Source organism: Trachinotus anak, unplaced genomic scaffold, assembly GCF_046630095.1.
Source record: "Trachinotus anak isolate AG129_WGS33_773 ecotype Australia unplaced genomic scaffold, CSIRO_AGI_Tana_v1 ptg000032l, whole genome shotgun sequence".
Lineage (NCBI taxonomy): Eukaryota > Metazoa > Chordata > Actinopteri > Carangiformes > Carangidae > Trachinotus > Trachinotus anak.
In genome coordinates this window covers 15842728-15870346 of record NW_027273883.1, presented here as the reverse complement: position 1 = coordinate 15870346, position 27619 = coordinate 15842728, and the positions used below count along the sequence as shown (strand labels likewise).

The window sequence follows — 27619 nt, the reverse complement described above, 5'->3', positions numbered from 1 at the left end:
ATAACTACTTTTACTTTAAGTACATATTGCTCATAAGTAAAAGTTTAGTAAAAGTGTCTGACTAATATGGAGTACTGACACTGCTGTGGAAAATGACTCAAAACTACAGTATAATAAGATACTCAGATATTGTGCTTTAATAGAGTGTTGAGGTATGTGTACTTGCTTATATACAATTGTTTTGTCCTTCCTTTGACTTGTACTTGTAATGGAGTATTTCAACATGGTAGCATAAATGATGCTGTTGCTTTTAAGACTTCAATGCCTTTTTGCTGATAAGACAACTTTTTAGTTGTATGTAAAGTTTTTAATGCAATACTTTTTGTAAATTATAAATAATAAGTAGACCCAAATAACGTATTGACAATTCATTAAGGAATTGGTTGACAGTTCTTCAAGGACTTGGGTACAGAATATAAAACTATGATAAAAGGTGCCTTGTTAGGAAGTGCAACCACAGTAAAGTCACCATAATCCCACTGTTATCCGCCACACACACTCAGCCCTTTGACAACAATAGGTCATTATGGAGTCACAGTAAGGGACAAAAACGAGTATTACACCAAATGTCATCAGAGGACAGTGAAATTACTGTCGCGGTTAGCAGGGACGAACAAACCTACACTAAACGAAACAGAGTGAAATCCCCCCCCCCACTCAGCTGATTACCTTGGCTGCCCATATTTGGGCAGGGCGGGGTGTGGCCCTCGCCGGGAGCCAGTCGGCTCTTGCTCACGGTGCTGGGTAAAGGAAGTGAGTCACACTGACGGTAACGTTACGTGTGTGTTGCAGCAGCAAGCAGCGAGAGCAGAGCGGAGAACAAGGAAGCAGCATGTGCTCACCATAATAACCCAACACCTCAGCACCCAGAGTCACGCAGCCACGGCGCGAGCAGGAGCCGAGGACACGCACAGACCGCAGGACATTCACACGCTGGACGCTGTTTCTTTCCTCTTTATCGTGAGTAAACATTTTGTTTCGTTTTTATACTTTTGAGGGTCTTGTTTCGCTTTTAAACGCGGGGCTATCTTGTTGTTGAAGTTAATGTTGTAGCCTAATTGTTACAGTTATATTTCCAGTCAGTTATTAAGTTGTATGTCTCTTTCGGTTCATCTTAAATGTTTGTTTTTATTATTATTATTTTTGTTTTTGTTTTAACTGTTTACCACATTGGTGTTTCACCCCTAACTATTTTTATAGCCGACTAACTCACTTCTTAAGTCTTTCAAACTTGGCATTTTTAAACATACAGCCTTCTGATTATTGTTAAAGGACCTTGTTTAGTTTGGCATAACTCAGTAGTGTATCGTCTGTACCGAAAATACAGCCGTGGATGTGTTTCTACTAACTTTCTAAATTTCCACCGGGGGGTTTCCGCACTGTCAGAAACCCCGAATGCGTTATTTCCAGCATGTAGCGTGAAGTTTCCTTTGTCACAGCAGAAAGAAACACACTAGAGGGCGAAGGATTGAATACCTTCAGTTTTTACATTTATACTGGTTGTAATGGATGTCCGCAGCTAGCCACACACAAACACGTGTCCCCCTCCTTGGGACGCATGGTTGTGTCTTTAGTTCTTTGTTGTGTGTCCTTTGTTTCACGCAGACGCGACAACAAGTTTCGTTGTCACCCAAAGTGACTGCGGACGAAACCAGACAAAGGGCCCCTCACCTGTAAACCCTCCTCAGAACTGATTACACTGATTTTGATATGACTGGTCTGTTTGGCCTATTCTGGGAAACACATATGAGGTTATGGTTTTTTTTTTTTTGAGGACATCAACAACTTGTTGTGTGAAGTTTTTATTGTTGTTGATGTGTGTGTGTGTGTGTGTGTGTGTGTGTGTGTGTGTGTATGTGTATGTGTGTGTGAGTGTGATCCAGCCTGTCCTCAGCCCCCTGTGTCTAAGTTGGAGTAAAGCAGTGAAACTGCACTATGAGCAGTCTGCAAATGGGTCAAGTTGTTGTTTTCCCACATAGAATCAAAACAGTATCAGAAGAGTCTGTGATAATGGCAGTGGGTCATTGTTCAGTGAACAGACAGACAGTAAACATGGAGTGCAGCCCTGCTCATCAGGGTTGGAAGCTTTTTTTTTTTTGTTTAGGGTATGACTGAGCCTCTGATTAGATCAAAGACGTGACACTTGTCAGAAATCAGAGAAAACAAACCCCATTGGTGATGTGAATCTCCTTCAGTTCCTTCTAGTATCTCAAGAAGACATTCATCAGTAATGTAGTAGCATGGTGCAATCCAGTTGAAAACATGACTCATGTTATACCGAATCAGTAGTGATGTGTGGGAAGCTACATGTTGTCAGAGAACACCTGGCCACAAGGACAAAAGTGATGGTGTGCTAATCAGAACATTTTAACTGTGTTGTACTGTCCTGTGAAAACCATGCATCTCCTAAACATCAATTGTCTGTCTCAGCTTTGTGACTATGTACTTTTACAATAATCCAACAGGTTTTTTTAAATGGTTTATTTAATTAAAAAATAGAACTTCCTCAACCCATAAACAACAGTGAATCCCTCAGTATAGAGCTGAAAAGATAAGTTGATTAACCGCCTGAAAGAAATTTAATTGGAAACAATGATTTTTTTAAAGCATAAATACCTTAAACAAAATTACTTGTTAGAGCTTCTCAGTTATTACTATTTACTGGTTTTGTTAGTCCTGTATGGTAATACATTTAATTTCTTTAGTTTCTTTTACACTGTTTGCTGGACAAAACAATATGTTTGAATAGGTGAACTGGGGATTTAAGAAATTGTGATGGCCATTTTCTCAGTTTTTTTTTTTTTTTTTTAACCCTGTATAGACCAAACAAAGTGATTGATCGATCAAGAACATGAGATGAATGAAACAATGAAACTCATCATTAGTGGAACGAGAAATCTAAAATCACTAGACTTGGAGATGCATGCTTCAAACAACTTGTATAATATTCACATGAATTAATTTTTATCACACCAACATATATCAAATAAAGTTTGAGTGTATTTCCTAAATTCATTTACATCTTATTCACAATGACTCCAAGTGACATAGATTCATATTATTAAAGATCAAGAGGGAAAGGGGGCATTATAGGTATATTCAGTGTTTGTCAAGCTTTAATGTTTTCCAAACCCAAAACAACAAGACATCCACTAATGGCCTTATCTGTTTTGAGTTCCTGTGGACTTTTCAGGGCCATATTAGCAGGAATTCATGTACAAGGCCCCCTTTAACATTCTTCACAGTCACAGCAGAAATCCCAAACTAGAAGACCTACCAGAAAAACCTGTGTTCAGGTATTTGTGTCAGACAAAATGACATCCTGCAGGTCAGCATGTTGCAAGATTTATGACCATTTGCTGGTAGAGACTGTTGGGATGAACATATTTAGCTGCAGCATGATGGTCAGCAAAACAGAGGTATATCACCAAGGAAGCAGCAACAGCAACAACAACAACGTAAAGAATACATGTAATTTGACCTGTTTACCTTGCAGACTAATAACTGACTGGAATATCAAAGCTGCTGTTTGAACGTCTAAACATTAGGTTGATAACACACTGATGTTCTCAAAGTTCATGTAATGGCAAAAAATATCTGTTAGGGATTTAAAGTTACCACTCAAACTCTAACTACTCTAGCCCGTGTCACAGGCTCATCACTGCTCTTAAGAGATGGCTGTGGCTACATGTCTTGGGGCATAATAGTAATTTTCCCTCACAACAAATTACACAACCTGAAGCAACAGTGGTCTGTTTTAAACCACAATAACAAATCACTGTCTGCACCTCAGAGTTCAAGGCACGACTTTCTCATCAGGGACATCAGCAGGGGCTTGGCATGCTGGCAAAGTTTGAATTGCCTTGGCCTTTACTGAGCACACTCTTCTCACCTGGTCAGGCTGACACTGGCACTCAACCCAAACAGACATGCTATCAGTAGATAAACAGCACAGTGAGCTCATTGGATTTGCATGTCAAAATACTTATATTTCAACACAGCAGTGCTACTTTGCATCTTGTTTGCCTGTATACAAACTTTAGCCTTTACGGACATGGCTCTGTGTTCACAGAGCGCTAAATCCCCGCTTGTCTTTTGCACATGCTTTATGCCCGCTCACCTGGAGGTAATAAAAAAAGACGGCTCAGGGGCGACGGCACAGGGAAGTGCTGTTATCGCTGCAACTGAAGTTCCTACCCCCGACCCCCCCACCCCACCACCACCACCACATCTCATCAGAGAGAAGCCAAAAACTCAGATCACTCTGCTTCTTAGTGCTTTGGTTTGAGAAAAAAAAGTTTTGCAAGTGATTACTGAGCCATATATGCACCACACAGAAACGAAAGAAAGAAGATTTCGATGGCAACCTCGACTAATTTTTTTTTTTTTTTTTTTTATCTTCGTTTTCTGCAGACATCATGAAAAGAGAGGTGAAGGCCGGAGTCAACTTCCTCAAACGCCTGGTCGTGGCACGTGGCAAGCTTGATGAAGCCAAAGCAGAATCTTTTGCTGAGAAGCTACAGAAACTTTTATGTGACAAATATGAGGGTCACTGGTACCCCGACAGCCCCAGCAAAGGGCAGGCATTCAGGTAATTACCCAAAACTTAACACGTCATATTTGCCATTGTATGTAATGTTTTTCTCAGCAAAGATCAGCTTACGTCCCTGTATTACAGAGGGAGAGATCTGCATAAGAAAACAAGAATCTTTAACATTTAAATCCTTCACAGATGCATCCGGGTAAATAACGGCGTGCTCTGTGATGAAGTGGTCCTGAAGGCATGTGAGGAGAGTGAGCTCACACCCACTGAGCTGGGCCTACCGCCTGAGATCACAGTGTGGATCGACCCACTGGAGGTGTGTGCGAGGTGAGTCACTGGGTGGCCTGCTGAGGCAGAGGCAAAGAATGATACAGACAGGCATGCTTCAACGACAACTAGGCATTTTTCAGTCTAGCCAAGAATTGTGAGTAAGTGTCGTCATGGTGTGTTCTGTGAAATGATGAATAACAACACATGGGAAGTAAGAAGTAGGGATATGGACGACAGTTAAATGCACAGTGACTTGTGTGCGGTTTAAAATAATCCACTCCCTCTTCACAGATCTGGAGAGAACAGCAGGCCCTTCACTATAGCCTGTTTCAAAGATGAAGAGGAAGAGGAGGACGAGGAAGGCGTGAAGGGAGAACAGGACTCGATAAACCTGGATACATCAGATTACCACTCTGCTACCTCTTCAGATTGTGGTTCCACCGCATCGAGTGACACAGAGGAGGAAGTAAAGGATGGCGAGACGGAGGGAGAGCAAGGAAAAGAAGAGAGGGAAGCTGTCAAGAAGGATGCGGCAGAAGGCGACACCTACACAATAGCGATGGTGCCCAGGATTCGGAAGCGACACGGAGAAGGACCAAATAAGATCAAATACGTCAGAAATTTGGTAAATGTTTTTTTAAGGACCATCTGTTCGCGTCTTATAATTAAAGGATAAGGCTTATTAATCTGCAGCTGAAAATAGTCCCTAACAAATGCACCAATTTTTTTTTTTTCAGTAACAGTTGCTAAAAAATAAAGTGCCCAGTTGTTCAGAGTTTAGTCTATTAGCTGCTGCTGCCATGTTTCAGTATTGTATGCTTTAGAAAGGAGCCACACACAAAAAGTGTGTTCAACACTCAAGCTGGAAAGTCTCCACCATCCCTGCTAATCTCTTGTTCTCCTTCCAATCCTTCTCTCCGTTCAGCTCCCTGCTAGCCTCCAGTACTACTACCACCCTGCACCAGTCTGGCCTCAGTACAAGAAGGGCACTCCAGTGTTCCTCACCACAGTGTGCGCACCTCCGGCTCCACAGCCTCCGCCCCAGCAGGTATTTGGCTACTACATCTTGCCGCAGCCATCTCCGCAGTTCATTCTGCCTCAGGCCAGTCTGCAGCCATGGGGAGCTGTGAAGGGTTAGACCATCCAGGAACTCGCGGGGTGAAGGCGGATAGAGCATTATAAGCTCCTTCAACTGAGCCATTTTCCTGTCAGGTCTCTGAGTTTAGCTAAACCTGGGCCAAAAAGAACATTTTCACTGTATAGCTCAAAGTTATTCCTTGCACAACCTGTAATAATTCATCTTTCCTTTTGAACTGTGGTGACTTGTAATTAATTGTTTGTACTCAGCACAGAGATACCACTGAACTTGAGTGAAAACTGTTTTCCGTCAGGTCTACACTGCTTTTAAAATTTTTTTTATAATGTACAGTTCACGTGAAGAATGACTTAAGTCACTGGGTGCTTGGACTAACTCAGGGACTCTCAGCAATTTGCTCAAAGCCAAATAATTGTCTCTTCAGGTGTCATTTCTGTTAATTGAACCTCTGTCAGTTTCACCAGATGTGGTCCATGGTGTGTACTTCACAGTTAATCAATGTAAAATGTGATTCAGGGTTTTAATCTATTGTAGCTAGAGTGAAAAATATCTGTATATTAAGAAGAATATTTTTACTAAACTGCTTGTAAATAATAGAACTTGGATACCACACACTTTCTAATATTAGTCTTTTTGTCATAATTTATTTGGCCACCAGTGGATGGCGCTCAACTCACAGCTAATACATGAAATTGTGTATATATATATGTGTGTGTATATATATATATATATATATATATATATATATATATATATATATATATATATATATATATATATATATATATATATATATATATATATATATATATATATATATATATAGCTCCACAGAACACAAACATGATGGTAAACTGCTTTAACTCTTTCTGCTGTCAACAAAATGCAAAAACATGCTTCTTATTCAGGTGAAATTTGTGTCCTGCTTAAAGCTGTTTTTTTTTTTTTGTTTTTTTTGTTTGTTTTATTGTAAATAACTGCCCTTGCTATGAAAATCACCACCACTATAGGCCTATATCCTGAATACGATCATGTTTCACTCACTGATTGTTATGTACTGAGATTATTTAAGTATTTAGATGCATATTTATTTACTGCCAATGCAGATCTGATGCTCATCTGCCTGCTTTAGCATAGTTTTTCTCTTGCATTTACTTTTTTTTTTTTTTTTTTTTTTTTTTTTTACTGCAATGGATTAAATCAACTTCTACTTGTCATTTTAAGTTGTGTTCTTTTTCTTACTTATATAATCAGTGCTATTGAGTGTAGAATTTGTCGTTGCTGCATCTTAAGTGTTGTCTGTGTTTTCTTTCATATAAATATTTTGGAATTGACCCAGAAGGCACCTGTCAGTCTCAACACTCGGCTTAAACTCAGCCTGTCACTCAGGGCTGTGAGGACACTCATTGCACCGTCAGCAGGAGCAGCAGGATGCTGCAGCGGAAGGACTCCTCGATGCGTCATTTAGCCCAAGGTCATGACGCTGTTCTTCCTTTAAAAGCTTAGTAAATAGGGTGAGGATAGAGTTTGTGTCTCATCTTTTGTGTTTGGCCTTGCAGGAAATGAGGCAAATCATAATGTCAAAACGCAGATACCATTGAACAATGAATAATAAAGTAGAGGACAGAGCACCAAAAACACCTGAAAGATCATATTTAAAATAGATGACTAAGGAGAAGAAGCCATGACAGTAACGGGTCATGCCAGTCTGGGCGAACCCTGACGAATGTGGCGAATAGACCGCAACAAATCAGAGGATGAACTTCCTCGACCACCAGATGTCACACTGTAGCTGTTGAGGAACTCGTGCTTACCACTGTTGCAGTGCTTTACCAAAAATAAAATTAAGCCTTGAGGGTACATAATCTTTTCTATTTTTATAGTTTGCCTTATTTATTTATTTCAGAGAAGGAAAACGAGGCTTTGTGGCTTGTTGCCTGATAAATAAAACACAAAACTGAATTTTCTTAACCTCTTTCTAAACAAGTTTTTCTACCAAAATTGCATTTTAACTGATCACACTGATGCAGTTCGCACGAACAAAAAGATAACAGAACATGAGGGTCACTGTAAAACAGTGTAAAACAGTGAACCTGCCGTTTAATTCCTGAGCTTTAATGTGTTCGGGAGCGCACCAGGCACAGACTAGCGCGCGCACACACACACACACACACACACACACACACAGACAGACAGACAGACAGCACGCAAAGAATTCATTTGCGGCAGACTGACGCACACTCCCAAAATAATAACCCAAGCAAATAGCAGCACACGGCCCGCTGCAGTGTCCGGAGGACATCAGTGCGCGTAATCACGCCGAGCCAGTTGGGTTGGTAGGTGTGTTCAGGTGAGGGTGTATTAGGGACCAATTGCTTTTTTAAATCCGCTACTTCGATGAGCAACAAACGAGAGAAGGGCCTGGTACACAGTGCGCCCATCGGACTATGCCTTCCCCAACTTGGGAGGGAAGCAAAGCGGAGACCGGACAGAGAGAGGACGGAGCAGCGGAGAGCGACGACAGGGAGAGAGGGACAGGCGGCCGTCTCCTGTGCGCTCTGGCGATGGAGATGACAAACCGCAGCCTGCACGGCGACTCCAAAGTGGACTGTGTAAATTGCGATGGCTTGATCAGTCGAAACGGCGGGGACTCGGCAGAAGTATCCGTGCCGCTGTCACTTCCCGGGAAGCGGACAACTCTTATGGAGGGAGATGACCTCTACAGACTGAGAGAGAGAAAAGTTTTATTAGAGGATAAAAAGCGTCTTTGCGCGTTGGCTTTGGGCACGGCTCTGCTCGGGATACTGCTCATGATCATCCACGCCGAGCTATGTCCCTTCATTAATAAACCGGTAGGTTTAAGATATTAACCACACAAATGTCTTGACCTGTGTATAGGTGATCAAATCAGACTACTAATCAGAAAAAAAAAAAAACTAAAGCTGCAGCCTTCCTTGCATCTCCTTGTTTCCACTACAACTCTCATTACGATGCCCTCTGCTAATAAGTCAATTTCAGAAATCTTGTGACCTATAGTGACACATTACCTTTTGCACATGTTGCAAAGCGTTTAGCGTACATCTGCATCTACATCTGTAAATTTAGACCATTTAGGAACAGCAGCGCAATTTCTGTAAATCAACATCAACGTCACATTCACGTTGCTCTTCTCAGTTGGTTAATTTTACTGTTGGCCCTAGAACTCATCATGAAATTACAACATAATGTACAAAATCACCATCTCCTTGCTTTGAGCATCATGCAGTGGTACCAAAGCTTTATTAACAACAACTGCTCTGCTGCTGTTCTTCAGCTCGATGTGTAGCAGTCACAAGTGAACAAAAATGAGATTTCCATAGACCCTGATAGAACAGATACATATAAAATCGAGAGACTGATATTAAACCGTGTTGTCTTTTGCTCATGACATTTTTCAGTAACTAAATTGACCATAATTTTTTTTTTTTTTTTTTAATCCTTGCAGAACTGCCTGTATTTGTTGTCATAACAACTTCCTTGATTAGCAGACAGCACAAGACCCATACAGCATAACAGCAGAATCTGCACCTGGGCTTTGAACCTCCCTGACCTACTGATTAGTTAGTCCATTTCCAGACACACTATTTGGTAGCACAGCCTCATGACATTAACATGCAGATCTCAGTGGATAACAATGCCAGGCCACACAATCAACAAATTATTAACTCCCCCTGACTTCCTACAGCACACGCCAGTTCCACATGTGGAAAAAAGTTCTCATGCATGCCGCAAAACATCAGACCACCTCCATGCTGTGAAGTCAGTGATTGATTACAGTGTCAAAGAGCCCCACATTACTAAATCACAATCTTTTGAGAAACCTATGGAAATATGGCCTAACCTTCAAAACTACGGCTGATGTGTTCACAGAGTTGGACCTGGAGAAACACGGTCGTGACATTAACAGTGCTGGCACGAGTATGACATTACTATTCCAGTTTACAAATACGAACCAAGAACAGGTGTTGTCTGTCCATTCCTAACAACAGGCATCAGCTTCGGTAGCATGGAAATGCTGATGCACTGGAAAAGTGTTCTGTGCTGCAGTTAAAGCATATTATTTTGAAGAGGGTGCTTTGCTGATTTAACCATAGCTTTTACAACAATTGTCAGCATTGATCTTTAAATGTCATCTGATGTCCAAGTCATGAGTGTGACCTGTGACCCCCCCCCCCCCCCAAGGACTGACATGACTTTTGGTCACACAGGGTCTGTCTTAACAAAATACAGCATCTTTGCAGTGGCTGGTGAGGCAAAACAGAATTATTGCTTTTTATATTTAAAGCCATTTTAAGTATGCTGCAGGATATTTTGGAGCTGCCCTATCAAAGTTAACGCCAGTCTACATAGTTATATTTTAAGCATACCTTTTCATGGTTATGCACGAAAACAGGGCTATTTATGGAACGTTTTTCCACATTTCACCTCTTCCCCTACAGCGAGATTGCTCACAGTACTTCAGGCTATCTTTCCACATCATTTAGTGTATAATTAGAGTGTTTGCATGGCCAGGCTAAAAGTCTCTATGTCTTGAGTTCAGCTGGGCTAAAGCCAGGAGTGTGCACTTTGACCTGGATGCAACCTCATGTCCTCTTTTCTGCAAGTCTCTGACGACTTCTTGAAATGACTTCACAGTCCACAACAATAGCCATGTATCAGGACTAACAAGTCAAGCATGAAGTCCAGTATGTAGAAGAATATGCCTAGATGTTTGAATGTGGGGTAAAGTGGATCATTTTGATGAGCTCTATTGAATGTGGGCTGCGGGGTAGGTTTATCAGATCAGGTGTAAGAGGCAACATCTTTTGGTCAGAGAGTCTTTACAGTTTTGAAACATCCCTCGATTAAATGTGACTAATTGTGATTAAATGTGTGTGAAACCACTGTTTTATATAATCTTAAAAAGCATCCAACCAGCCAGACCTGCCACCACACCTCATCACTGGATGGTAGTTTTTTTCCAACTGAACTTGTTGAACAGTGTTGAACCACCTTGGCGGTTAAACCAGTGAGATTACATATTTTATCTGTTCTTTTATATTTTCTTTTATTTTCTTACTCTGCACCTTGCCTGTCACTGAAGCTGTTTATGCTCTGTTAAGCTACTTCATGGCTGCTTTCTCCAGTTGTGATTTTATTATTTGTTTTGTTGTCTGAAAGTAACATCAGACCAGGGCAAAAGGTGGATGAAAGTTCCAATGAATAATGGATCACAATTAATTTAACTTTTCGGGTCAATTTGTAAATTAAAAAAGAGTATATCAGTTTTCATTTCCATTTTCTAAAATTTTATGGTTTAATTTTTAAATTTGAAAAAATATCTATCATGATGTAAATTTGATATTGGATGACAGTAAATCAATAGCTATAAACTCAGATGAACTGGGCACATGTAGCAATGTAGTTAAATATATATAATAAAAAACATATGAATCTATTTTAAGTGTTGTGGCCCACATATTATGTAAAATGATGAGTGTAAGTTCACTTTTCCTTAGACTGAATACTGCAATATGGTTGCATATCACCCACACATGGAAACCTGTCTTACATGCAGTTTCTTACCCACATGCAAATTAGCACAAACCAGCCTATGCTATGTCATCCGTAACTTAGCTCGTAAACCACAAAATGAAACACGCTCACTGCATAGGAGCCAGCCATGGCCCACATACATCAAGTCAAAACTAGCTCAAAAACTTCTTCCTTTGCTGGAACTGAGCCATGACTACCAAAAGTGATTTGTATGGTACTTTGGTTATTTTGCTGATGATTTTACAGAGAGCAGGAATTATCGAAATGAGCTTCTGTGGTGACTAGTGGTCCTGAACTGTTGTCATCCGTTTGAAAATCACTATAATATTCCTGTAGGAAAGTGGTTTTCAATCCAACTAAATTCTCTGGAGGGATGAGACACTGCAGTTAACCAATGACTAACTAGCTAGATAGAAAGACAATCAGCAGGATGGAAAACAATGCTCTACAGAGTGACATAAAGCGGTGTCCTCATCTTCAAGTTTTTGTTCCTTTCTGGCAGTTAGCCAGCCACACTTGTCCTGTTCATGGTCCACGTGATGCCAGGTGCATCTTGTCAACATCAGTCCTGAAAACACTAACATTGTCTGATGCAGTGTTTGACTGGTATGAAGGGTCACTCTTACTGTAATATTCTTAGAACATCTCCTTGTGTATACTCTAGGTAGTGAAGTCAACTCATTCAGTTTTCGGCTGTTATCAACCAAACCTGCAAATGTTTTACCCTCTGCAATGTCTCCTTTCCTGTGACTGTCCCACAATCAGTGTAATAATCTGGTTATAATTTGTGTGTATTCATAAGTTTATTACAGGATACCTCTAGTTCCATTAGTGACCTATAGCACAAAAAGCCACATGAAAGCTAATGAAACCACCCAGACTAATACACCAAATTAGAAAACTCAAGTCAGATGCGTGCATTATTGCTTTGGAAAGTATTTATTTATCTCGGAACATACAAACCAGACCACTGGAATCAGTGTTTTATTTTTAATTTTTTGCTATGCCTTGGGTGGCCTGTCCTGGTTACGGGGGCACGTTGTCCGTCCAAAACTATGAGAAACAATCCGTGTTAAGGTTAACCCAAATTAGGTTCACCGGGCTTGAAATGACTGTTTCCAACAGGAAAAACTTTACAAAAACATTTTTAGAAACTCGGCAAGAAACATGTTCTTGAACACTCTGTTATGGAATGTGGTGAAATGTTGAGCTTTTGTGGAGTCTTCTAATTAGCCCTGGACGAAATACAGACGTGATGTGGATGCTATGGGAGAAACTGGAAAACGGCGTACCTTGCCAACGGACGTCACACCATACCACCTACACGCGCAAGTTTCCTCAAGTTTGAAAGTTTGCAATTATCTTTTTAACTGTAAACCACATTAAACTGCACCTCCCATTAAAACTTCCATTGACGTTGCATCAGTTGCACTGGGATGCATGAATAAAGGGTGCAGATCTTTAACCTGCTGAGACCAAGGTAGTATGGCAGAGGCCTATGCTTCTTTGTTAGTTTCAGTTTGTGAAAACAAATAAGACAATTAGGGTGTATCAGAGCATATGTGTCTGTGTCTCCTGCTGTCAGTTCAATGGAATGAAAAGTGTTTAAGTCCAAGCACTCTCATTACTGTAATTGAGTGGCTTTTTGGAGTATATTACAGAACCAGTAATTCCACTTTCATTAGGCCCACGTTCTGTAACAAAAAAAAAAAAAAAGAGAAAAAAAAGGGAAAAAAGAAAAAAAAGAATTAGAACTGGCAGAATATTCCATATGAATTAGCCCCAAATCAACTTTTATGAAAAATAGAAATCTCTTACACAACCTTTATTAATAAGGCGAGTGAACATCACAGATCAGAGAGAGATTGATGAGTAGCATTGGTTGTATTGATAGCACTCTAAAAGACTTATAGGAGATCTCCATTTTCTTACTGAAAGTACGTATCTTAACATGTAGGCAATGAATCCTAGATGCTTATCCTCCATGAGGCTATGAGGTGGTAAAGTCTGCAACTGACTATAATTTACCGATTAATTTGTGAATTATTTTTTCAATTTATCAACGACTATTTCATCCATAGAATAAAAGAAAATGCATAGTGAAAGATACCAATGTCTGACCAGCAGACCAAAACTCAAGAGAGTTTAATTTATAGTGATATAAAACTGTGAAAAGCGCCATTTGGGAAGCTCAGAATAGTGAATGTCAAGCATTTATTTGGGTTAAAATTGTTGGAGATTAATTTTCTATTGACTGACTTAATCGATTAATCAACTGTTAGAACTATGAAGTTGTTTCGATGTTTGACCAAAATTATTTGCCAATTCAGTGTGAAATAAATGTACATAAAGTCAGTTAAGGTAATACACTGACTGATGAAAAAGCACTTGTCCACCAGTGAAGAGACTCACATTTAATGCTTGATACAGCTGGCAACACAGCTGCTCTTTGCGGGGAAGCTGGATAGGGCTCTGTCCCTCTTGCAGTTGAGCAATTCCTCTTTGTTGGTCTGGCCACACTGTCTGGGGGAACAGTGCCCTTCCAATGGGAGGAAAAGGTTTACCCAGCGATATAGTTTACATTGGACACTGTCCTAGTGACAAGCTTTTACACTGCCACAGGTACATTCCCAGTTCACCTTTTCACAGGTGTGTGCTGACAGTCAGGAGATCTGATATAATAAACATTTGTTCATGATTTGGATATTCTAGTTCTCTTTCCACCCCAGACATTACCAAAAAAAATAATGGAGAACACTCTTTAATCAACTGTTCCTAGAAAGCCATCATTTTATGCCTTATCTACCTTGTCTCCATTTCCTTCCCAGGGTTCAAACATTGCCTTAATCATCAACTGTTCCATCAGCCTGTCCACTGGGTGTCTCCTCATCTTCATAATAGCTTTCCATTATAAGGACATAAGGGTGAGTTTGCTTTTCCCCCTTTGTTTCCATCAGTCTGCATGTCCTGTGTGCATGAATGAGAGCCTGTGTGTGCATGCACAAGTGCATTGTTGATCTTAAGAGCTTGATTTGCAATATTTTGTATTCCACCATGTCTCTTTAAATTGGCACAAACGTTAACTTGGATTCAAGAATGAACACCATGCAATTTTGGTGGCCAAGGGACAAAGGTCAAGGTCCCTCTGACCTCATGTTCATCCCATTCTTGTGAACTTGATATATCATTGATAAATGAACTGATTAGAATTTGGTGGTCAGAGGTCAAAGGTTAAGGTCACTGTGACCTCGCAAAACGTTTTGGCCATAACTCAAGAATGAATTACACATTTATATATACACAAATGTCTAATAGATAGATAAAATGATGAAGTGTTGACATATTATATCCAAAAGGTCAAAGGCCAACTCCCCTGTGACATCATAATGTTCTGCAAAAACACTTTTCTGACCATTATTCAACAGAAGGGGAGACTGTGACAATATTTCACATTTGGTCAGATACTGAATTGGTGACACTAGTCTTGGGTGTCCACCTTGAATCTGTTGTGATTATAGGGATCTTCTGTGCTGCCAGGTTGAAAAGTCTTCACTGCACATATTGTATGAGTCTGGACAGATAGGGATGTGAACTGCAACTTGACAGGTTGGGGGAGGCATACAGCCATGAGGCTATAATTCTAGTTAAACCAGTAATGTTTGTTCCAAATTAGCTTGGTTAGAATGATACATTGTTAGAGATACTTGAGGGCAATTGTTTTCGAAGGAGCTCTCGGTCCACTGATGGTAGCCTCAACACTGATTATCTGTGTTTTATTTGCTGTATGCATAAAAAACCCTGGACAAAAACCTCAGCCCACACAGGCATGCAAAATGTTGCAGCTGCAATATTTTTCCAATCCATATGGCTCACTGCCATTCAACTAAATGGGAAAGTGGTCTCAGACTTTTGGACCCCACTGTATATGAAGAGATTTTGTTGAAATTAAACTGAGTAAACATTCTTTCATTTGCTCTCACACACACTCCCAGCATGCATATTCAATCAAGTACAGCAACAAGTGCAGAAAGTGCTGTGTATATGGAGAGTAGTTATACTGAACTACATTGCAGGATTCACGGTTTCTTTTATCATTCTGGTTGGGCTGCTGGGTCTGTACTCTAACCTACAGTGTTTTCTGTTTGGTTGCAAGTCATGTATGTCTGATACAAGAGGGGTCCATTCCAAGTGCATAGAGGAGATAAGGGAGGGCAGGTTTAGGGTGGAGACTCAAACACATACAGATGCTTTTAACGCTGCGGTGTGAGAGGTGACAAAGTAAATCATGCAAGAATATCAAGATGTCTCAGTCAGTGGAGCAAGGATAAAGTTTTTATAAATAAAATGGGAGAGGAGGAATTCCTGAGAGTACTGACCGGCTTAATTTCCTTTACTTTCCTGAACAAACTGAAGCGCAATAAAGCTACACATTGACCGGTGAACTGTTAATGTAAACTAGCATACAATTTTCCCCCTGAGATAGCTGTTGGATATCTGTGGTTTCATAACCTTCCTATCTTTTGAGGCTTAAAAAACTTTTCTTATCACAGCCCTTCACACACATGGTGTACTTAAGCGAACTATGTATTTGCATTTTTGTTAAACCTTTTCCTCTGTGTTATGCAACAAATAAATTGAAAAGATGTTCTTGACTTTTGTTCGACCAACTCCACAGTTCTCCAGACAGAATATTTAAATCTGTCTATGCCAAGGTTGAATAAATATAGATGATCAACAGGTGCGATAAAACAGGTAGCACATTTAATGATGTCATCAACTGGAAAATGAGAAATGAAGTTGAAGCTTGTGATAGCAAATGATAAAGTTTTGTCTGTTTGTCCACATCCAACTGTAACTGTATTTTTAATGGTCTCCATCTCCAACTTTTATCATGTTTTCCATCTTCTCTCACTCGTTGTCTTTACTGTCGTCCTCCATCTTTCAGCTGTTCGTCAACGACCACAACCAGTTGGACTGGCGTATTGCCATGACCAGCCACAGGGTTACTGTGATCACTCTGGAGCTGCTGGTCTGTTCCATCCATCCTGTTGGCACATACTGGAGGGCAGGTCCCCATGTCAACTCCTCTTCCACAGCGCCGCTCTGTGTTTCCAACCATCACAGTGAGGTCCTGGTGGACATGGAGCTACTGTTGTCAGTGCTGATGTTCCTCCGATTGTACTTGGTGCACAGAGCCATCCTGCTGCACAGCAAAGTGCTGCTGAGCGCCTCCTACAGGAGCATCGGCTCGCTTAACAGCATCAACTTTACCTTCCGCTTTGTTCTCAAGGTACTGATGAACAAACACCCGGCACGCACGCTGCTGGTCTTCATCCTCTTCTTCTGGCTCACTGCGTCCTGGATGCTTACTCTGTGTGAGAGGTAGGGAAAGAAAACTGCATGTAAGTAATCAGTACAGATAATAAGTTAGGAGTCAAACCACATGCAAAAAAACTGGTATGATATACTGCATGTTGTGTGCACTAAATATTATAATTAGTACATAATATCTTTGCAAATAAGAGTCACATACAGTGAGCACTTGCACCAAGCTTAGAGACTGACTGTATATATTATGAGGGACATCCATCAAAAATAGAAATTGTTTTAAACTGGAACGCCTTCAATGAGCAGTCTACCCTGAAATATACTGTACTTCATAAATACTACTGATATAATGTTGAGAAGTTAAAAAATTTCCAATGAAACAACTGAATGACACAAAAACAAGTCGTTCATTCACTGAAGAAAGAAGAAATATACTTATTCTTCTTCTGGCCAAGAGTTAGATGAGAAAATTGGATCCACTGTCATTTCTATACAGTACATGCGAAACTACTGCCAGGAGCTTAGCATAAAGGCCGGAAGCAGGCATATACAACTAGCCACACTCTTTCTGAAGGTAAAGGTAAGAATAACACATTGTAGTTTTATAGGTGGTTATGTGCTGACTATTTCTTGGCACACTTAGAGGTACTGGTAGGCTGAATTTTTTTTTTTTTTTTACCTTTGAACAGAGTCAAACAAGCTGTTTCCCCCCTGTCCCCAGTCTTATGCCTTCAGGGGTAGAAATCAGGTGTAGTTTGGGCTAAGAACTGTTGGCAGAATAATGACGTAAAATGAATTTGACTTTGACATGTTGTAATCTTTGCTTGGGCGTATCATCATCTCATTTTATGAGAGAGTTGTTCCTGCTCAACAAATATTGACTGGACTCAGCAGCTAGAAAATGTTAACTCTGAAAGAATGCCTGTTGTTTGCTTTACACAATAATCTCTAGGGCCATTAGTTTTAACATTAACACAATGTCCTTTAAAAAAGTGACCTTTAACTATTACATTTGTCATGAAATTACCAAATATGTGACTGCCCAAAGTGCATTTTACCAGTGAATCAAAATAGAAACAAAATATTTAAGCAAATATTTTTTTTTCTCTTTCTGTGCAAGACTTTGTCAGGATTTCAGTTATCAGGCTCTATTCACGATTTTTGCACAAAATCGTGAATAGAACTTTTGAAATATTGATATCTGAAAAATGTGTCTGAATGTTATATCATCTCTCTCTCTCTCTCTCTCACACACACACACACACACACACACACACACACACACACACACACACACACACACACACACTTTGATGGTCAATTTGACTTTCATATTAAAAATGGATTTGATAATCATATTCTATGTTGTTACTCTAACAAGCTTCTCTTTTATGTCAGCCAACTAAATGTCAGCCTGATGCTCTGTAGTGTGTTTGGCTGTTTGAACAGTGTGAGGTCATTTGTTCATCTGAACCTTAATGGGAGGTTTTGCCTTCAGTTTCAAATGTCTCACTCTTGTGTGTTTTGGTTTGTCAGAAGTAATACAACAATTTTTGATTGATAGCTGATAAAACCACCAAGCCTTTTAACACCGACTGGCTAAACCAGCCATTTTCTATACTACATGATTGCCACATCCAGGAGACAGATAAACACTCACACACTGACTAAACTCTGTGTGGTTTCTGCCAAGTGTACATTGGAGCTGTGCTTTATAATGTTTTACAAGTTTACACTGACACTCATTTTATAACTTCCCAAGTGCTGTAGAGCATCAGCACTGTTTGATTAACAGAAAACACCTTTATCAAACTTAGAAGACTCCTTGTGCACAGGAAATGGGTTTTTAATTTATCACTGTATCTAAGACATAAAGTTCTACAGTGTTATATACAGATTGACAGCGGGTTTAGGCAGCTTTAAGTCCCGTAGTGTCTTAAAATTTCCGTAGGAACTATATATATATATGCACATATAAATAGTTTTCCCCACACTGTTTGTGGTAGTTAATACTTTTATATTTATGGTTATATTATACCATCGGCTGTTTCATGGTAAAATTTGATTCTTTTGAACTAAGCACCTTAACTTGTCAGGTTTCTAATTTGCTGGAACATAAGGTATGGATATTGATTTTTCAAGAAAGCTTACAAAATCGAGACATCTACAGTGTAACTATTGTAATATAATATATATATTACATATACTGTGATAGTTTTATCACCTGCTCCTACATGTACATGGGAAGTTACTGAATCAATAATGAATGCATATTTATTTATTTTTTTAATAGAGTTCTTTCATGGTAATAGCTCCGGAAATCAACAATTGCTTACAAACTAAAAATGGTTTTGTTTAAGTAAAACATTGTTACATGCAGAAATTGAAAATAGTAATGACTGTTTAGATTTAAGATGGTTGGGGTTATGTAAAAGTTAATTCTGGTTAGTTTATATTAAGAACGTGGCTGGGTTCTTTGTCTTTGCCTGTAACTACAGTGGGGTCCATAAGATGCATTTAATGTAGTTTTGTTGTGACACAGTCCTGTTTTCTTCTCCCTGCAGACAGACACAAGCATCAACAGGCCACATGAACACAGCTCTGTGGCTCATAGCCATCACCTTCCTCACAGTGGGCTACGGGGATGTGGCGCCCACCACCACCTGTGGCAAGGCGGTGTGTCTCTTCACTGGAGTCATGGTAACTAGGTTGGGTTACTTGTTGAGAAAATGTTCTATTTAAGACACTGAAGAATTTATGCTGTGTTGAGATTCATCAGGAAATACAAAGGCTTTAAGGGCAATTTTGTGCATGTGCTAAAGGAATCACATGCAGTTGTGTTTATATTGAAGTAGTAAAACACACAACACTTATTATGTCATTTCAAGTGGTTGTTTTTCCCTCTTATCAGAAAATTATCTAGCCAGCACAACAGTAGTGATTTAAAGAGAAATGTTGCTCAGCTTGTTTTACTTCTGCATTTGTTCTTAACTAAAACTACCTCACATTTCTCTGTGTGCATGGATAATGCACAAACATGTGATGTTCTGTTGGCTGTTCCTTTCATATTACTGTGCTGTGCTCTCTCTTTCCTTTTACTTTCTCTTTTATTCCAGTTCTTCTCTGCATTTCTTCTGTTTTCTATTCTGCTCTACTCACATCTAATGTTTTGATTTGCCTCATTTCATTCCACTTGGTTACATTTGATTCCATTCTGTTGTATTTTGCTCTATTTCAGTCTATTTTGTTCCGTTCACATCCCCCTCAACATATTTTCTTCTGATTTTTTCTATTTCATTACCTTCTTTTCTGTTCAATATTGTTCTGCTCTATTCTGTTCCACACTGTTCCATATCTTCCTCTATGGTCCATTTCATTCCCCTCTGTTTCGGCTGTGTTCCATTGCAGCAACTCTTCCCCCATTTTCCTATTTAATTTTTCCCATTTCATATCGTGTTCAGTCCAGGTTGGTTCACTTCTCTCTTGCGCCTATTGTGTTCCATCCAGGCCTGTTCTGCTCTATTCCACTAGTTATCTTGGACACATTAGAGCCTTTTTGCACAGCTGCACACCCTAGCGGTGCTGACAGACCTGCATGCTTTAATTCCCTTGTGTGTGTGATTTAGATCGCAGCTGTTAATTAATGGATGGTGCTTCTGCAGGACCAGGCACCTCACATGAAAAGACAGAGAGGGAAACTGTCAAGCATGCAGTGGGCGCTGTGCAGAAGGTCAGAGATATAGATGACAGGTCAAAAGGATGTGGAAATCCTATTTGAGATAAAAACACAAGGAGTTACAGTATTATAAAATGAACAAGAAGTCTTTGAGAGCAAGGAGTGGCTGTGTAGTTGAATAAGTAACAGATGCTGGTTTGCTGCCAGCTGACTCACCTGTGCTGCTTGAAATTCTGGTACAAGCAGATAAGCGTTGCCACTGTGGTTCTGGATGTGTCTGGTTTAGACACCTCTGTGACAAAGTGGAAAACAAATCTTTTCCCTCTTTCTTTCTCCATCTCTCTTGTTTTTATAAGCCTCTCCCCCCTTATAAGGGAAAACTTTCCACCATATCCATTTTTAGGTGGTTTATTGTCTTTGGCACCACTACAACAGGAGGGTGTGCCAACCTGTGCCCATGATTTGGAAAAAAATAAATTTCCTACTCCCATCAGGGCAGTTCTGGGAGCCAGTGACTGGGGTGATGCTCACACCTGTAATTCGACTGAAAGCACCTACGGTCAGCACTTCTGCTCAACTCCAGCCATAACTCAATTTGCAGCTGTGTTCAGGGGTTGACAGTACTGTTTGCATTCAACCACTACATGTGGATGGATGCAAGGAAATAGTTTGTACCTCCAAGGTTTCACAGACGGTGTAATGATGGATGTTTCGTGGCCGGTGGAGTGAAGGATGAACATATCTTTTAAAACTGTGTTGTGCTTTCTAATGCTGAGGCTTGATCTTGCTCTCTTCTTCTTTGTCTCTCTTTCTATTGCAAGCTGAAAAGAGGAACACAAGGTAAACACTAGTTAATCTTTTATCCTGATCCATGGCGGACATGGGCTCAGTGCAGTGTTTTGTCTGTGTGTTATGTTATTTGTGTGACTATGTGGATGTGATTCGCTCTGCAGGCCCATCTGAATATTCACCATCATTCTGTAGTTCCCTGTCCAGCAATAGCACATGGCTATTCTCAGAGGAAACCCACACTATTATAGCAGTGCCACAGAGGCCTGTGTTTAACCATTGAACTCTCTGTGTAAATATAACTTAGATTTATTGGATGAAAGCATATGAGCTATGAAGATAAACATTCAGTTTTCTCAATAAGTGCTTTCCCAAAAGACGCCAGAGCCACTGTTGAGGATTCAGACAAAATCAAACTCAAAAATCAGCCTGTAAAAGTTAACAGCACTCTCTCTTGTGTTCAGCCTTGTTGATGACACTACAGAGTTCTGGATCAGTCTTGCACGATCATTGGGAATTTGTTGGGGCAGATGCTAAATATATCAGTAACCACGCCAACAGCTCTCTGTGTGTGTGTGTGTGTGTGTGTGTGTGTTGGGTTTTAGGGTGTAGCCTGTACTGCCATGCTGGTTGCAGTCGTTACCAAGAAGCTGGCACTGAACAAAGGAGAAAAACATGTTCACTTCTTCATGCTGGACATCCAGATCTCTAAAAGGGTAAGAGCAATACAATATATTTACAATATTATATTGTTTATAATGTAAAGTTTATCTTATGAAACAACATGAGAACAATATAGCTGCTCGCCAAGATGCAGATTGCTCTTTGTAACAGTTAAGGAAGTTTTTTTTCATCAGCCATATGACTTTTGGATTTACTTGCGTCACTGCTTTTGTACCACTTTGGAATTCAGCTGTTTTGAATCATTTGTATCATTTTTACTTTTTGCGTGTATTGGAACAAATACTACAAAGTATGTCTAAACATCACATGACTGCTGTATGTGTTTCTAAATGAGCTGCAATGTTTTAGGTCCTTGAATGTACATTTCTGTATGTCCTGCCAGCTATTGGGTTTTTATTAATGTATGAAAATCAGCTTGCAGAGACTTCTAAACTTATTTATCAATCCTAGTGAGACACCAGCGTCCTGTCCTATATTTAGGTGAGGCTTGCTCATGAACCAGTTGGTCTATTTCACTGTCAATCAACATATTAATAGCCCTGATTGTTATAGGCAAAATGAGCTACATTGCTTGCTTGTAACACCTCCTTCTGTGTTATTATGATGATCCAATCAACATGTGAGCATCACACTTTGGTTATGTCCCACTCTGCTTAATGGGGGAAGGGGGAGTTCACTGATGTTTTTTTTTTTTTTAATAATTCACATTCTAGGAGTTGACCAATGACCAATGGAGTCAGAGTGACAAACAAACACAAATTTTCACCAGCAGTCCTGGTAATTCATAAGAAAATGAAAATGTACTATATATCTCTATCTAGAGCTAATGAGAAGTGGTATGATAAGGCATTCTTTACACACAATTATTAACAGATTAACTGCTCAATAGGTCAGACACTTTTCACTCATCATTCATTTTAGATGTGGTGTCGTGACTAAATAATGACACACAGACTCTATTGTACCAAAAATATAAATTAAAAAGTCTAGTATTATTGGTATAACACAATGTGATTTTTACTTTGAAGGGTCTTTAATGAACTGAAAACTATATTTTATTTTTTCAGCATTTTTCTGGTAATACTTATCTCACAATCAGATTAACGTCCCTGTTAAAACATTTAGTAAATAGCCAACTATCATCGCTCCCCTCAGAGGTTACTACAGTGTAGCAAGACAAAGAAGAAAGCTGATAGAGCTCTCAGGATGGAAGTGTCACTACTTTCCATGTCGCATGCATGTTTTGGTTTGTGACTCTTTTTATAATTATTTTTTTCCTTAAATAAGAGACACTAGAGGACAGGATAGTGTGGGAAAAGAGGAGGGAGATGAGGTCTTCCAACCTCTTTATAGCCTTTTCAAGGCGTCAAACAGAGGAAATAATCTTATCTCTGTCAGGAAAGAAACTTGTGTCAGTTCAGGACGGTGCAGCGATAGGCAGGAAACTGGTTGAGCTTACTTGTGTGTTTGTGTGCGTGTGTATGTGTGTGTTTGTGTGTGTGTGTGTGTGTGTGTGTGGAAGTGGCTTGCAGAAGAGTCGCTCTGTTTGTAGCCTTGGACAGCACTGAAGTGTTTACTTCTTGATGGGAAGAGGGAGGTGTCTGAAAAATGAAAGCGTACAAGGAAACATTGTCCTAATGCCAGAAAAAAGTCTTAGGATTAAAAATGTGTAAAGATTGATAGGGCTTCTACAATCTTAGTTGAAGTGTGTGATTTGTATGCAGCGCTACAGCTTCACACCAAACTGTAAAACAGTATCTGACTAGTAGGTACACTGCTTTGGAGGATACAACCATTTCCTTTCTCCCGGTGGCTGCATCCTGTCACTCGGTGCATCTTTATGCCTTGCTTGTGGTTGTTTTGGTCTGTGTGTGTGTGTGTTTTTGTGCGTGTGCGTGTGTGTGCATCCTTCTGAGCTTTCTGGTGCAGTCCAGATTTACACTGATGGGAACAAGGGAAGACATCTGGATGCAGACACTGACAGCCTCTATTAATAACCCCCACAACAGGGGCAGAGTGACATCATCACGGGGCAGTTACAGTGATTTGGGCAGGAAGACAAACAGACACGAATAGAATCAAAGAGAAAAGTGCCAAAAGGTGATACTGGAGAAATCCTGCAATGCCTAAACCTTGCTTCTAGCCTGTACACCCAGTTCTTCAAAGTCTTGTATCTAAGCCTCTCTGTGAAAATAAGCCCTTCATACTTCTGTTTTATCTGAAATCAGCATCATAGAGCAAAAGGGCTGAACAGGAAAGACTGTCTGGATTCAATCAGCTCACTTCGATGACTCATAATTTTATTCCCCATACTAAAATGATTGATATAAACCAGATTCTGTCTTTAAAAATGCGATAAAAACTGTGTGGTTTTGTCAGTCAAGCCTAAAAGTTTGATTGACGTTATCTTCACAGTCTTATCACGCAGTTTCTGCTCCTGGAACTTCCCTGTTTAATCAGTCAATTTGAATGTTTCTGCCTCTTTACCAGATCCGCCACGCTGCTGCCAATGTGCTAAGGGAATGCTGGCTTCTGCATCGCACAAACCTGACAAGGGGCAACCGCGGTGAGCACCGGAGACACCAGAGATGCCTTCTGGAAGCCATCAGAGTGTGAGTTACCGTTTTGCAATATGATACCTTTAGGCAGGACGTCTGCATGCTTGTATCTGGGCGAGGGATGTAAGTGGGCGGTGGTTTGTGTGCCTTACATGTGTATTTTATGGGTCATTAACTTTGTGTCAACATGCACAACTGCAGAGTCACTGTTTTAATGGCTAATTTAGATTAGTAATTAGTTTCTTCCCCTTTTATGTGGGCAGGGCGTGTGTGAACAAGGCTACACCCTTTTATTATACAGAATTCTAAGCAAATTTGTTTGTTTTTTTATTATTCAAAGTATAATTTGACAGTAAAACAAAGCATAATGTACATCCTATGAGTTTCACTGCCATTACAATAAGGAGCCATCTTTTCTCTTACACATTTCTTTTTCATTTGAGTTGTGTCTTCTTGTTATTGAGCCAGAGCTCCTCCCTCATGAACAAGTGAAATGCATGAGACAGGAAGTCCAGAAGTGTGTGGTCATTATCCTGACAACAGGATTATGTGTGAGTGTGTGTCAGCCTGGGTGGAGGGATTGTACTTCCTGCTTTACACAAGGCAGAAGCACTATAAATAAATAAAATGTGGAAAGTACAAGGGGAGGCACCTCCACACCTTGGGATTAAGGACAGTATACCTTGATGCTTGATTGCAATATGGGGCTCCATATTTCATTTTTGATGGTAGCCCTGGTGGTAAATTTAGCCTTTTCCCCTTTATATGTCAAAGACATATAAACAAGCATTAAACAAGACTATTAAACAAGCACTACTGCATCTTTACTATGAGCATGTTGTCTGCATATTCCTCCACAACAAGAGGTTCTGAATTGTGCCTGGCCTGTTCTGTTTGCCCAAAAATTCGACAAAGAAATTGTCTTACACGAGAACATGAAATTACTTTGAACAGTTCCCTTTCTGCTGTCTGAGTGTAACATTTGGAATAATGCAATAGAAATGTGATTATGTGTGAAATACTTCCACATGACCGAGATCTATTGAACCTTTTGTCTGCACAGATTTCGGCATTTGCGACTCAAACAAAGACAATTGAGAGATTACGTAAGTGAGATGGTGGACCTCCCAAAGGTGAGCGACAGCTGTCACTGGAATTTTTAGCACATTTCATTGGAAAAGGTTAAAGCCAAATTAGATGACAAAGATCCGTCTAAAAACACTCACTACTTACATAGACTATTACGCAGAGTTTTACGGTCTGCTGTTTATCACTAGGTGTTCAGACACATTAAATGCTTGTTAAAAAATCTCCATAAAATGTCTCAGGATTCATTTGTGTCAGGAATTCATAGCCCCAGAAAAGTTTTCCATGTGGAATAAAGCCAAGATGTAAAGGCATTACCCGGTGAGAGGCACTAGTGTGTAATTTGTGAATTTTAAAATGCGTTTTCTTGATTGATTTATATGGAAAACAAGCCTGGTTTTTCCAGTCTTCAAGTGTAGCCCCTTGGTTAAGATGTAAAAAGTGAGCCATAGTCATGCCAAGCAAGGACTAAAAAAGTAACCAAAATTTGTTGCTGTTGGCTTCTTTTTTGAAATCCAGTTGCTAAAGGGTTTGCCAAATGTAGTGACACAGTCTCTAAGTCAACATTACTTGAGTGGTTTCGAGCCTGCCCCAGTGAGTTGGCTTGAAACTGTCACACATGCACAATATAACAGTGTGCCTGTCCATCAGCAATATACAGTACATTTAAAATGTGCCTGCACAGAATTCAGAAATGTTAGACACTATGTTTGATCCCAACAGTGTTTTTATCCCTCCTAAAAACAAAGATCTTTGCATCAGCATTGTGTGACTGTTTCGGCAGATGCAGATGATAATGTGTGACCTGAGTGCCAACTGGAATAACTCCTATCGGGAGCTGGAGCAGCGTATCCTCTCCATGGAGCAGAAGCTGGACGAACTGAGTCGCTGCTTTCAACAAACCTCTGAGCTTCTGTCTCAGGCCGTACGTCACCGCAACCCAGAGATCAGGTAAACAACACTTAGAAACTGCTAGTGATGCTGTGCAGATCTGCTAAGAATATGCTGCAGGATGTGGTATCTACACTGTATCAGGATATGCTTACTAAGTCTTTTTTTTTTTTTGCAGGTGACATGGCTCTATGCATTTGTTAAGAACTGAGACAGTTAACTGCCTTCAGTGTTTTCATCTGCAATATCCATGAAAATGAGACGGTAAATCCTCTCCATCCAGAGCTGCTCCAGACTTCTAACATGCTGAACCACTTGGAGGACTGGCATACCTACTAAAGATCTCATCTTCTGGCCCTGTGCTGAGTGCACTGCACAGTGACTCATAGCTGTAAAATTATACAGATAAAATAAGACTTCCATTCACTGTGGGAGAAGAATCCCTACACATTTTGAGGAGTCTGTTGTGATTTCAGTTGTATTTTTGACAGTGAAAGAACTGAATTAATTTCCAGCAAGGACTGTGGAGATCCTTGTGATCCGCACTGTCAAAGGCTCCTGATTGCTCTGTTACCTGCTATTTGTAAGGTTTCATTGATGGACTCCGTCACTGCCTTATTCCTGTGGAATGAGATATATATTTTTACATGCTAATTTTATTCTAAATCTCTTGCAATATTTTATCGGTGTTAACCTAATCATTTTTTTTTTTTTTAAACAAACCTCTTTCAAATCCTCTTTTCATTATCAGACAGTTTAATGGTTACCAAGCTGATTTGTAAACAGGCTTATTGAATATAATACAGTCTTCAATAATTTCTCCTTGTTCTGCTTTCCTCCAACCTATCAGGTTAATGGTGAATGAAATGATGTGTTCTGATGTTCCACCAACAGAAGAAACTAAACTTCGGTCAAGTATAACTTTTATTTCAAACTGTAAGTCACTGGGATTTTAATGGATGTCAACTGAAACTCATAGATTTATGTCTGCATTGAAATCATCTGATGCAGGAAAAGCAGTGAACAGTTTACACCTGTTCTGAGAACAATGAAATTTGAGTGTAAGTTACCTTGTAAGCAGCTCCATCTAGTGGACATGAGTTAAATAAAGTATGTAACATTGA

The 27619-nt window shown here is 39.9% G+C and overlaps 2 protein-coding genes across 3 annotated transcripts; both read left to right on the top strand.

Moving 5' to 3' along the window:
- Positions 1 to 760: 760 nt before the first annotated feature.
- LOC139613809 (maternal B9.15 protein) lies at positions 761 to 7132 on the top strand. Its single transcript, XM_071470725.1, has 5 exons — positions 761 to 960; positions 4414 to 4591; positions 4733 to 4870; positions 5105 to 5438; positions 5739 to 7132. The coding sequence occupies exons 2-5, from the start codon at positions 4419 to 4421 to the stop codon at positions 5949 to 5951; spliced, it is 858 nt and encodes a 285-aa protein (XP_071326826.1). The 5' UTR covers positions 761 to 960; positions 4414 to 4418; the 3' UTR covers positions 5952 to 7132.
- Positions 7133 to 8110: 978 nt separating this feature from the next.
- kcnn4 (potassium intermediate/small conductance calcium-activated channel, subfamily N, member 4) lies at positions 8111 to 27260 on the top strand. 2 transcript variants are annotated; one of them, XM_071470686.1, is made up of 9 exons: positions 8111 to 8761; positions 14312 to 14407; positions 16429 to 16865; positions 19376 to 19511; positions 21882 to 21992; positions 24451 to 24572; positions 25582 to 25651; positions 26389 to 26555; positions 26674 to 27260. In XM_071470686.1, exons 1-9 carry the CDS (start codon positions 8357 to 8359, stop codon positions 26675 to 26677), a joined length of 1548 nt encoding a protein of 515 aa, XP_071326787.1. In that variant the 5' UTR covers positions 8111 to 8356; the 3' UTR covers positions 26678 to 27260. The 2 variants fall into 2 exon arrangements, with proteins under 2 accessions (XP_071326787.1, XP_071326788.1); XM_071470687.1 differs by lacking the exon at positions 26674 to 27260 and having other exon boundaries at positions 26389 to 26559.
- The last annotated feature ends 359 nt before the right edge of the window (positions 27261 to 27619 follow it).

Excerpts from the sequence above, each read along its gene's own strand:
- LOC139613809 (XM_071470725.1), top strand. The coding sequence starts at position 4,419 with ATGAAAAGAGAGGTGAAGGCCGGAGTCAACTTCCTCAAACGCCTGGTC. Across the intron at positions 4,871-5,104 it reads CCACTGGAGGTGTGTGCGAG|ATCTGGAGAGAACAGCAGGC; the intron begins GTGAGTCACTGG and ends CCCTCTTCACAG. Across the intron at positions 5,439-5,738 it reads TCAAATACGTCAGAAATTTG|CTCCCTGCTAGCCTCCAGTA; the intron begins GTAAATGTTTTT and ends CTCTCCGTTCAG.
- kcnn4 (XM_071470686.1), top strand. The coding sequence starts at position 8,357 with ATGCCTTCCCCAACTTGGGAGGGAAGCAAAGCGGAGACCGGACAGAGA. Across the intron at positions 21,993-24,450 it reads ACATCCAGATCTCTAAAAGG|ATCCGCCACGCTGCTGCCAA; the intron begins GTAAGAGCAATA and ends CCTCTTTACCAG. Across the intron at positions 24,573-25,581 it reads CTTCTGGAAGCCATCAGAGT|ATTTCGGCATTTGCGACTCA; the intron begins GTGAGTTACCGT and ends TTGTCTGCACAG.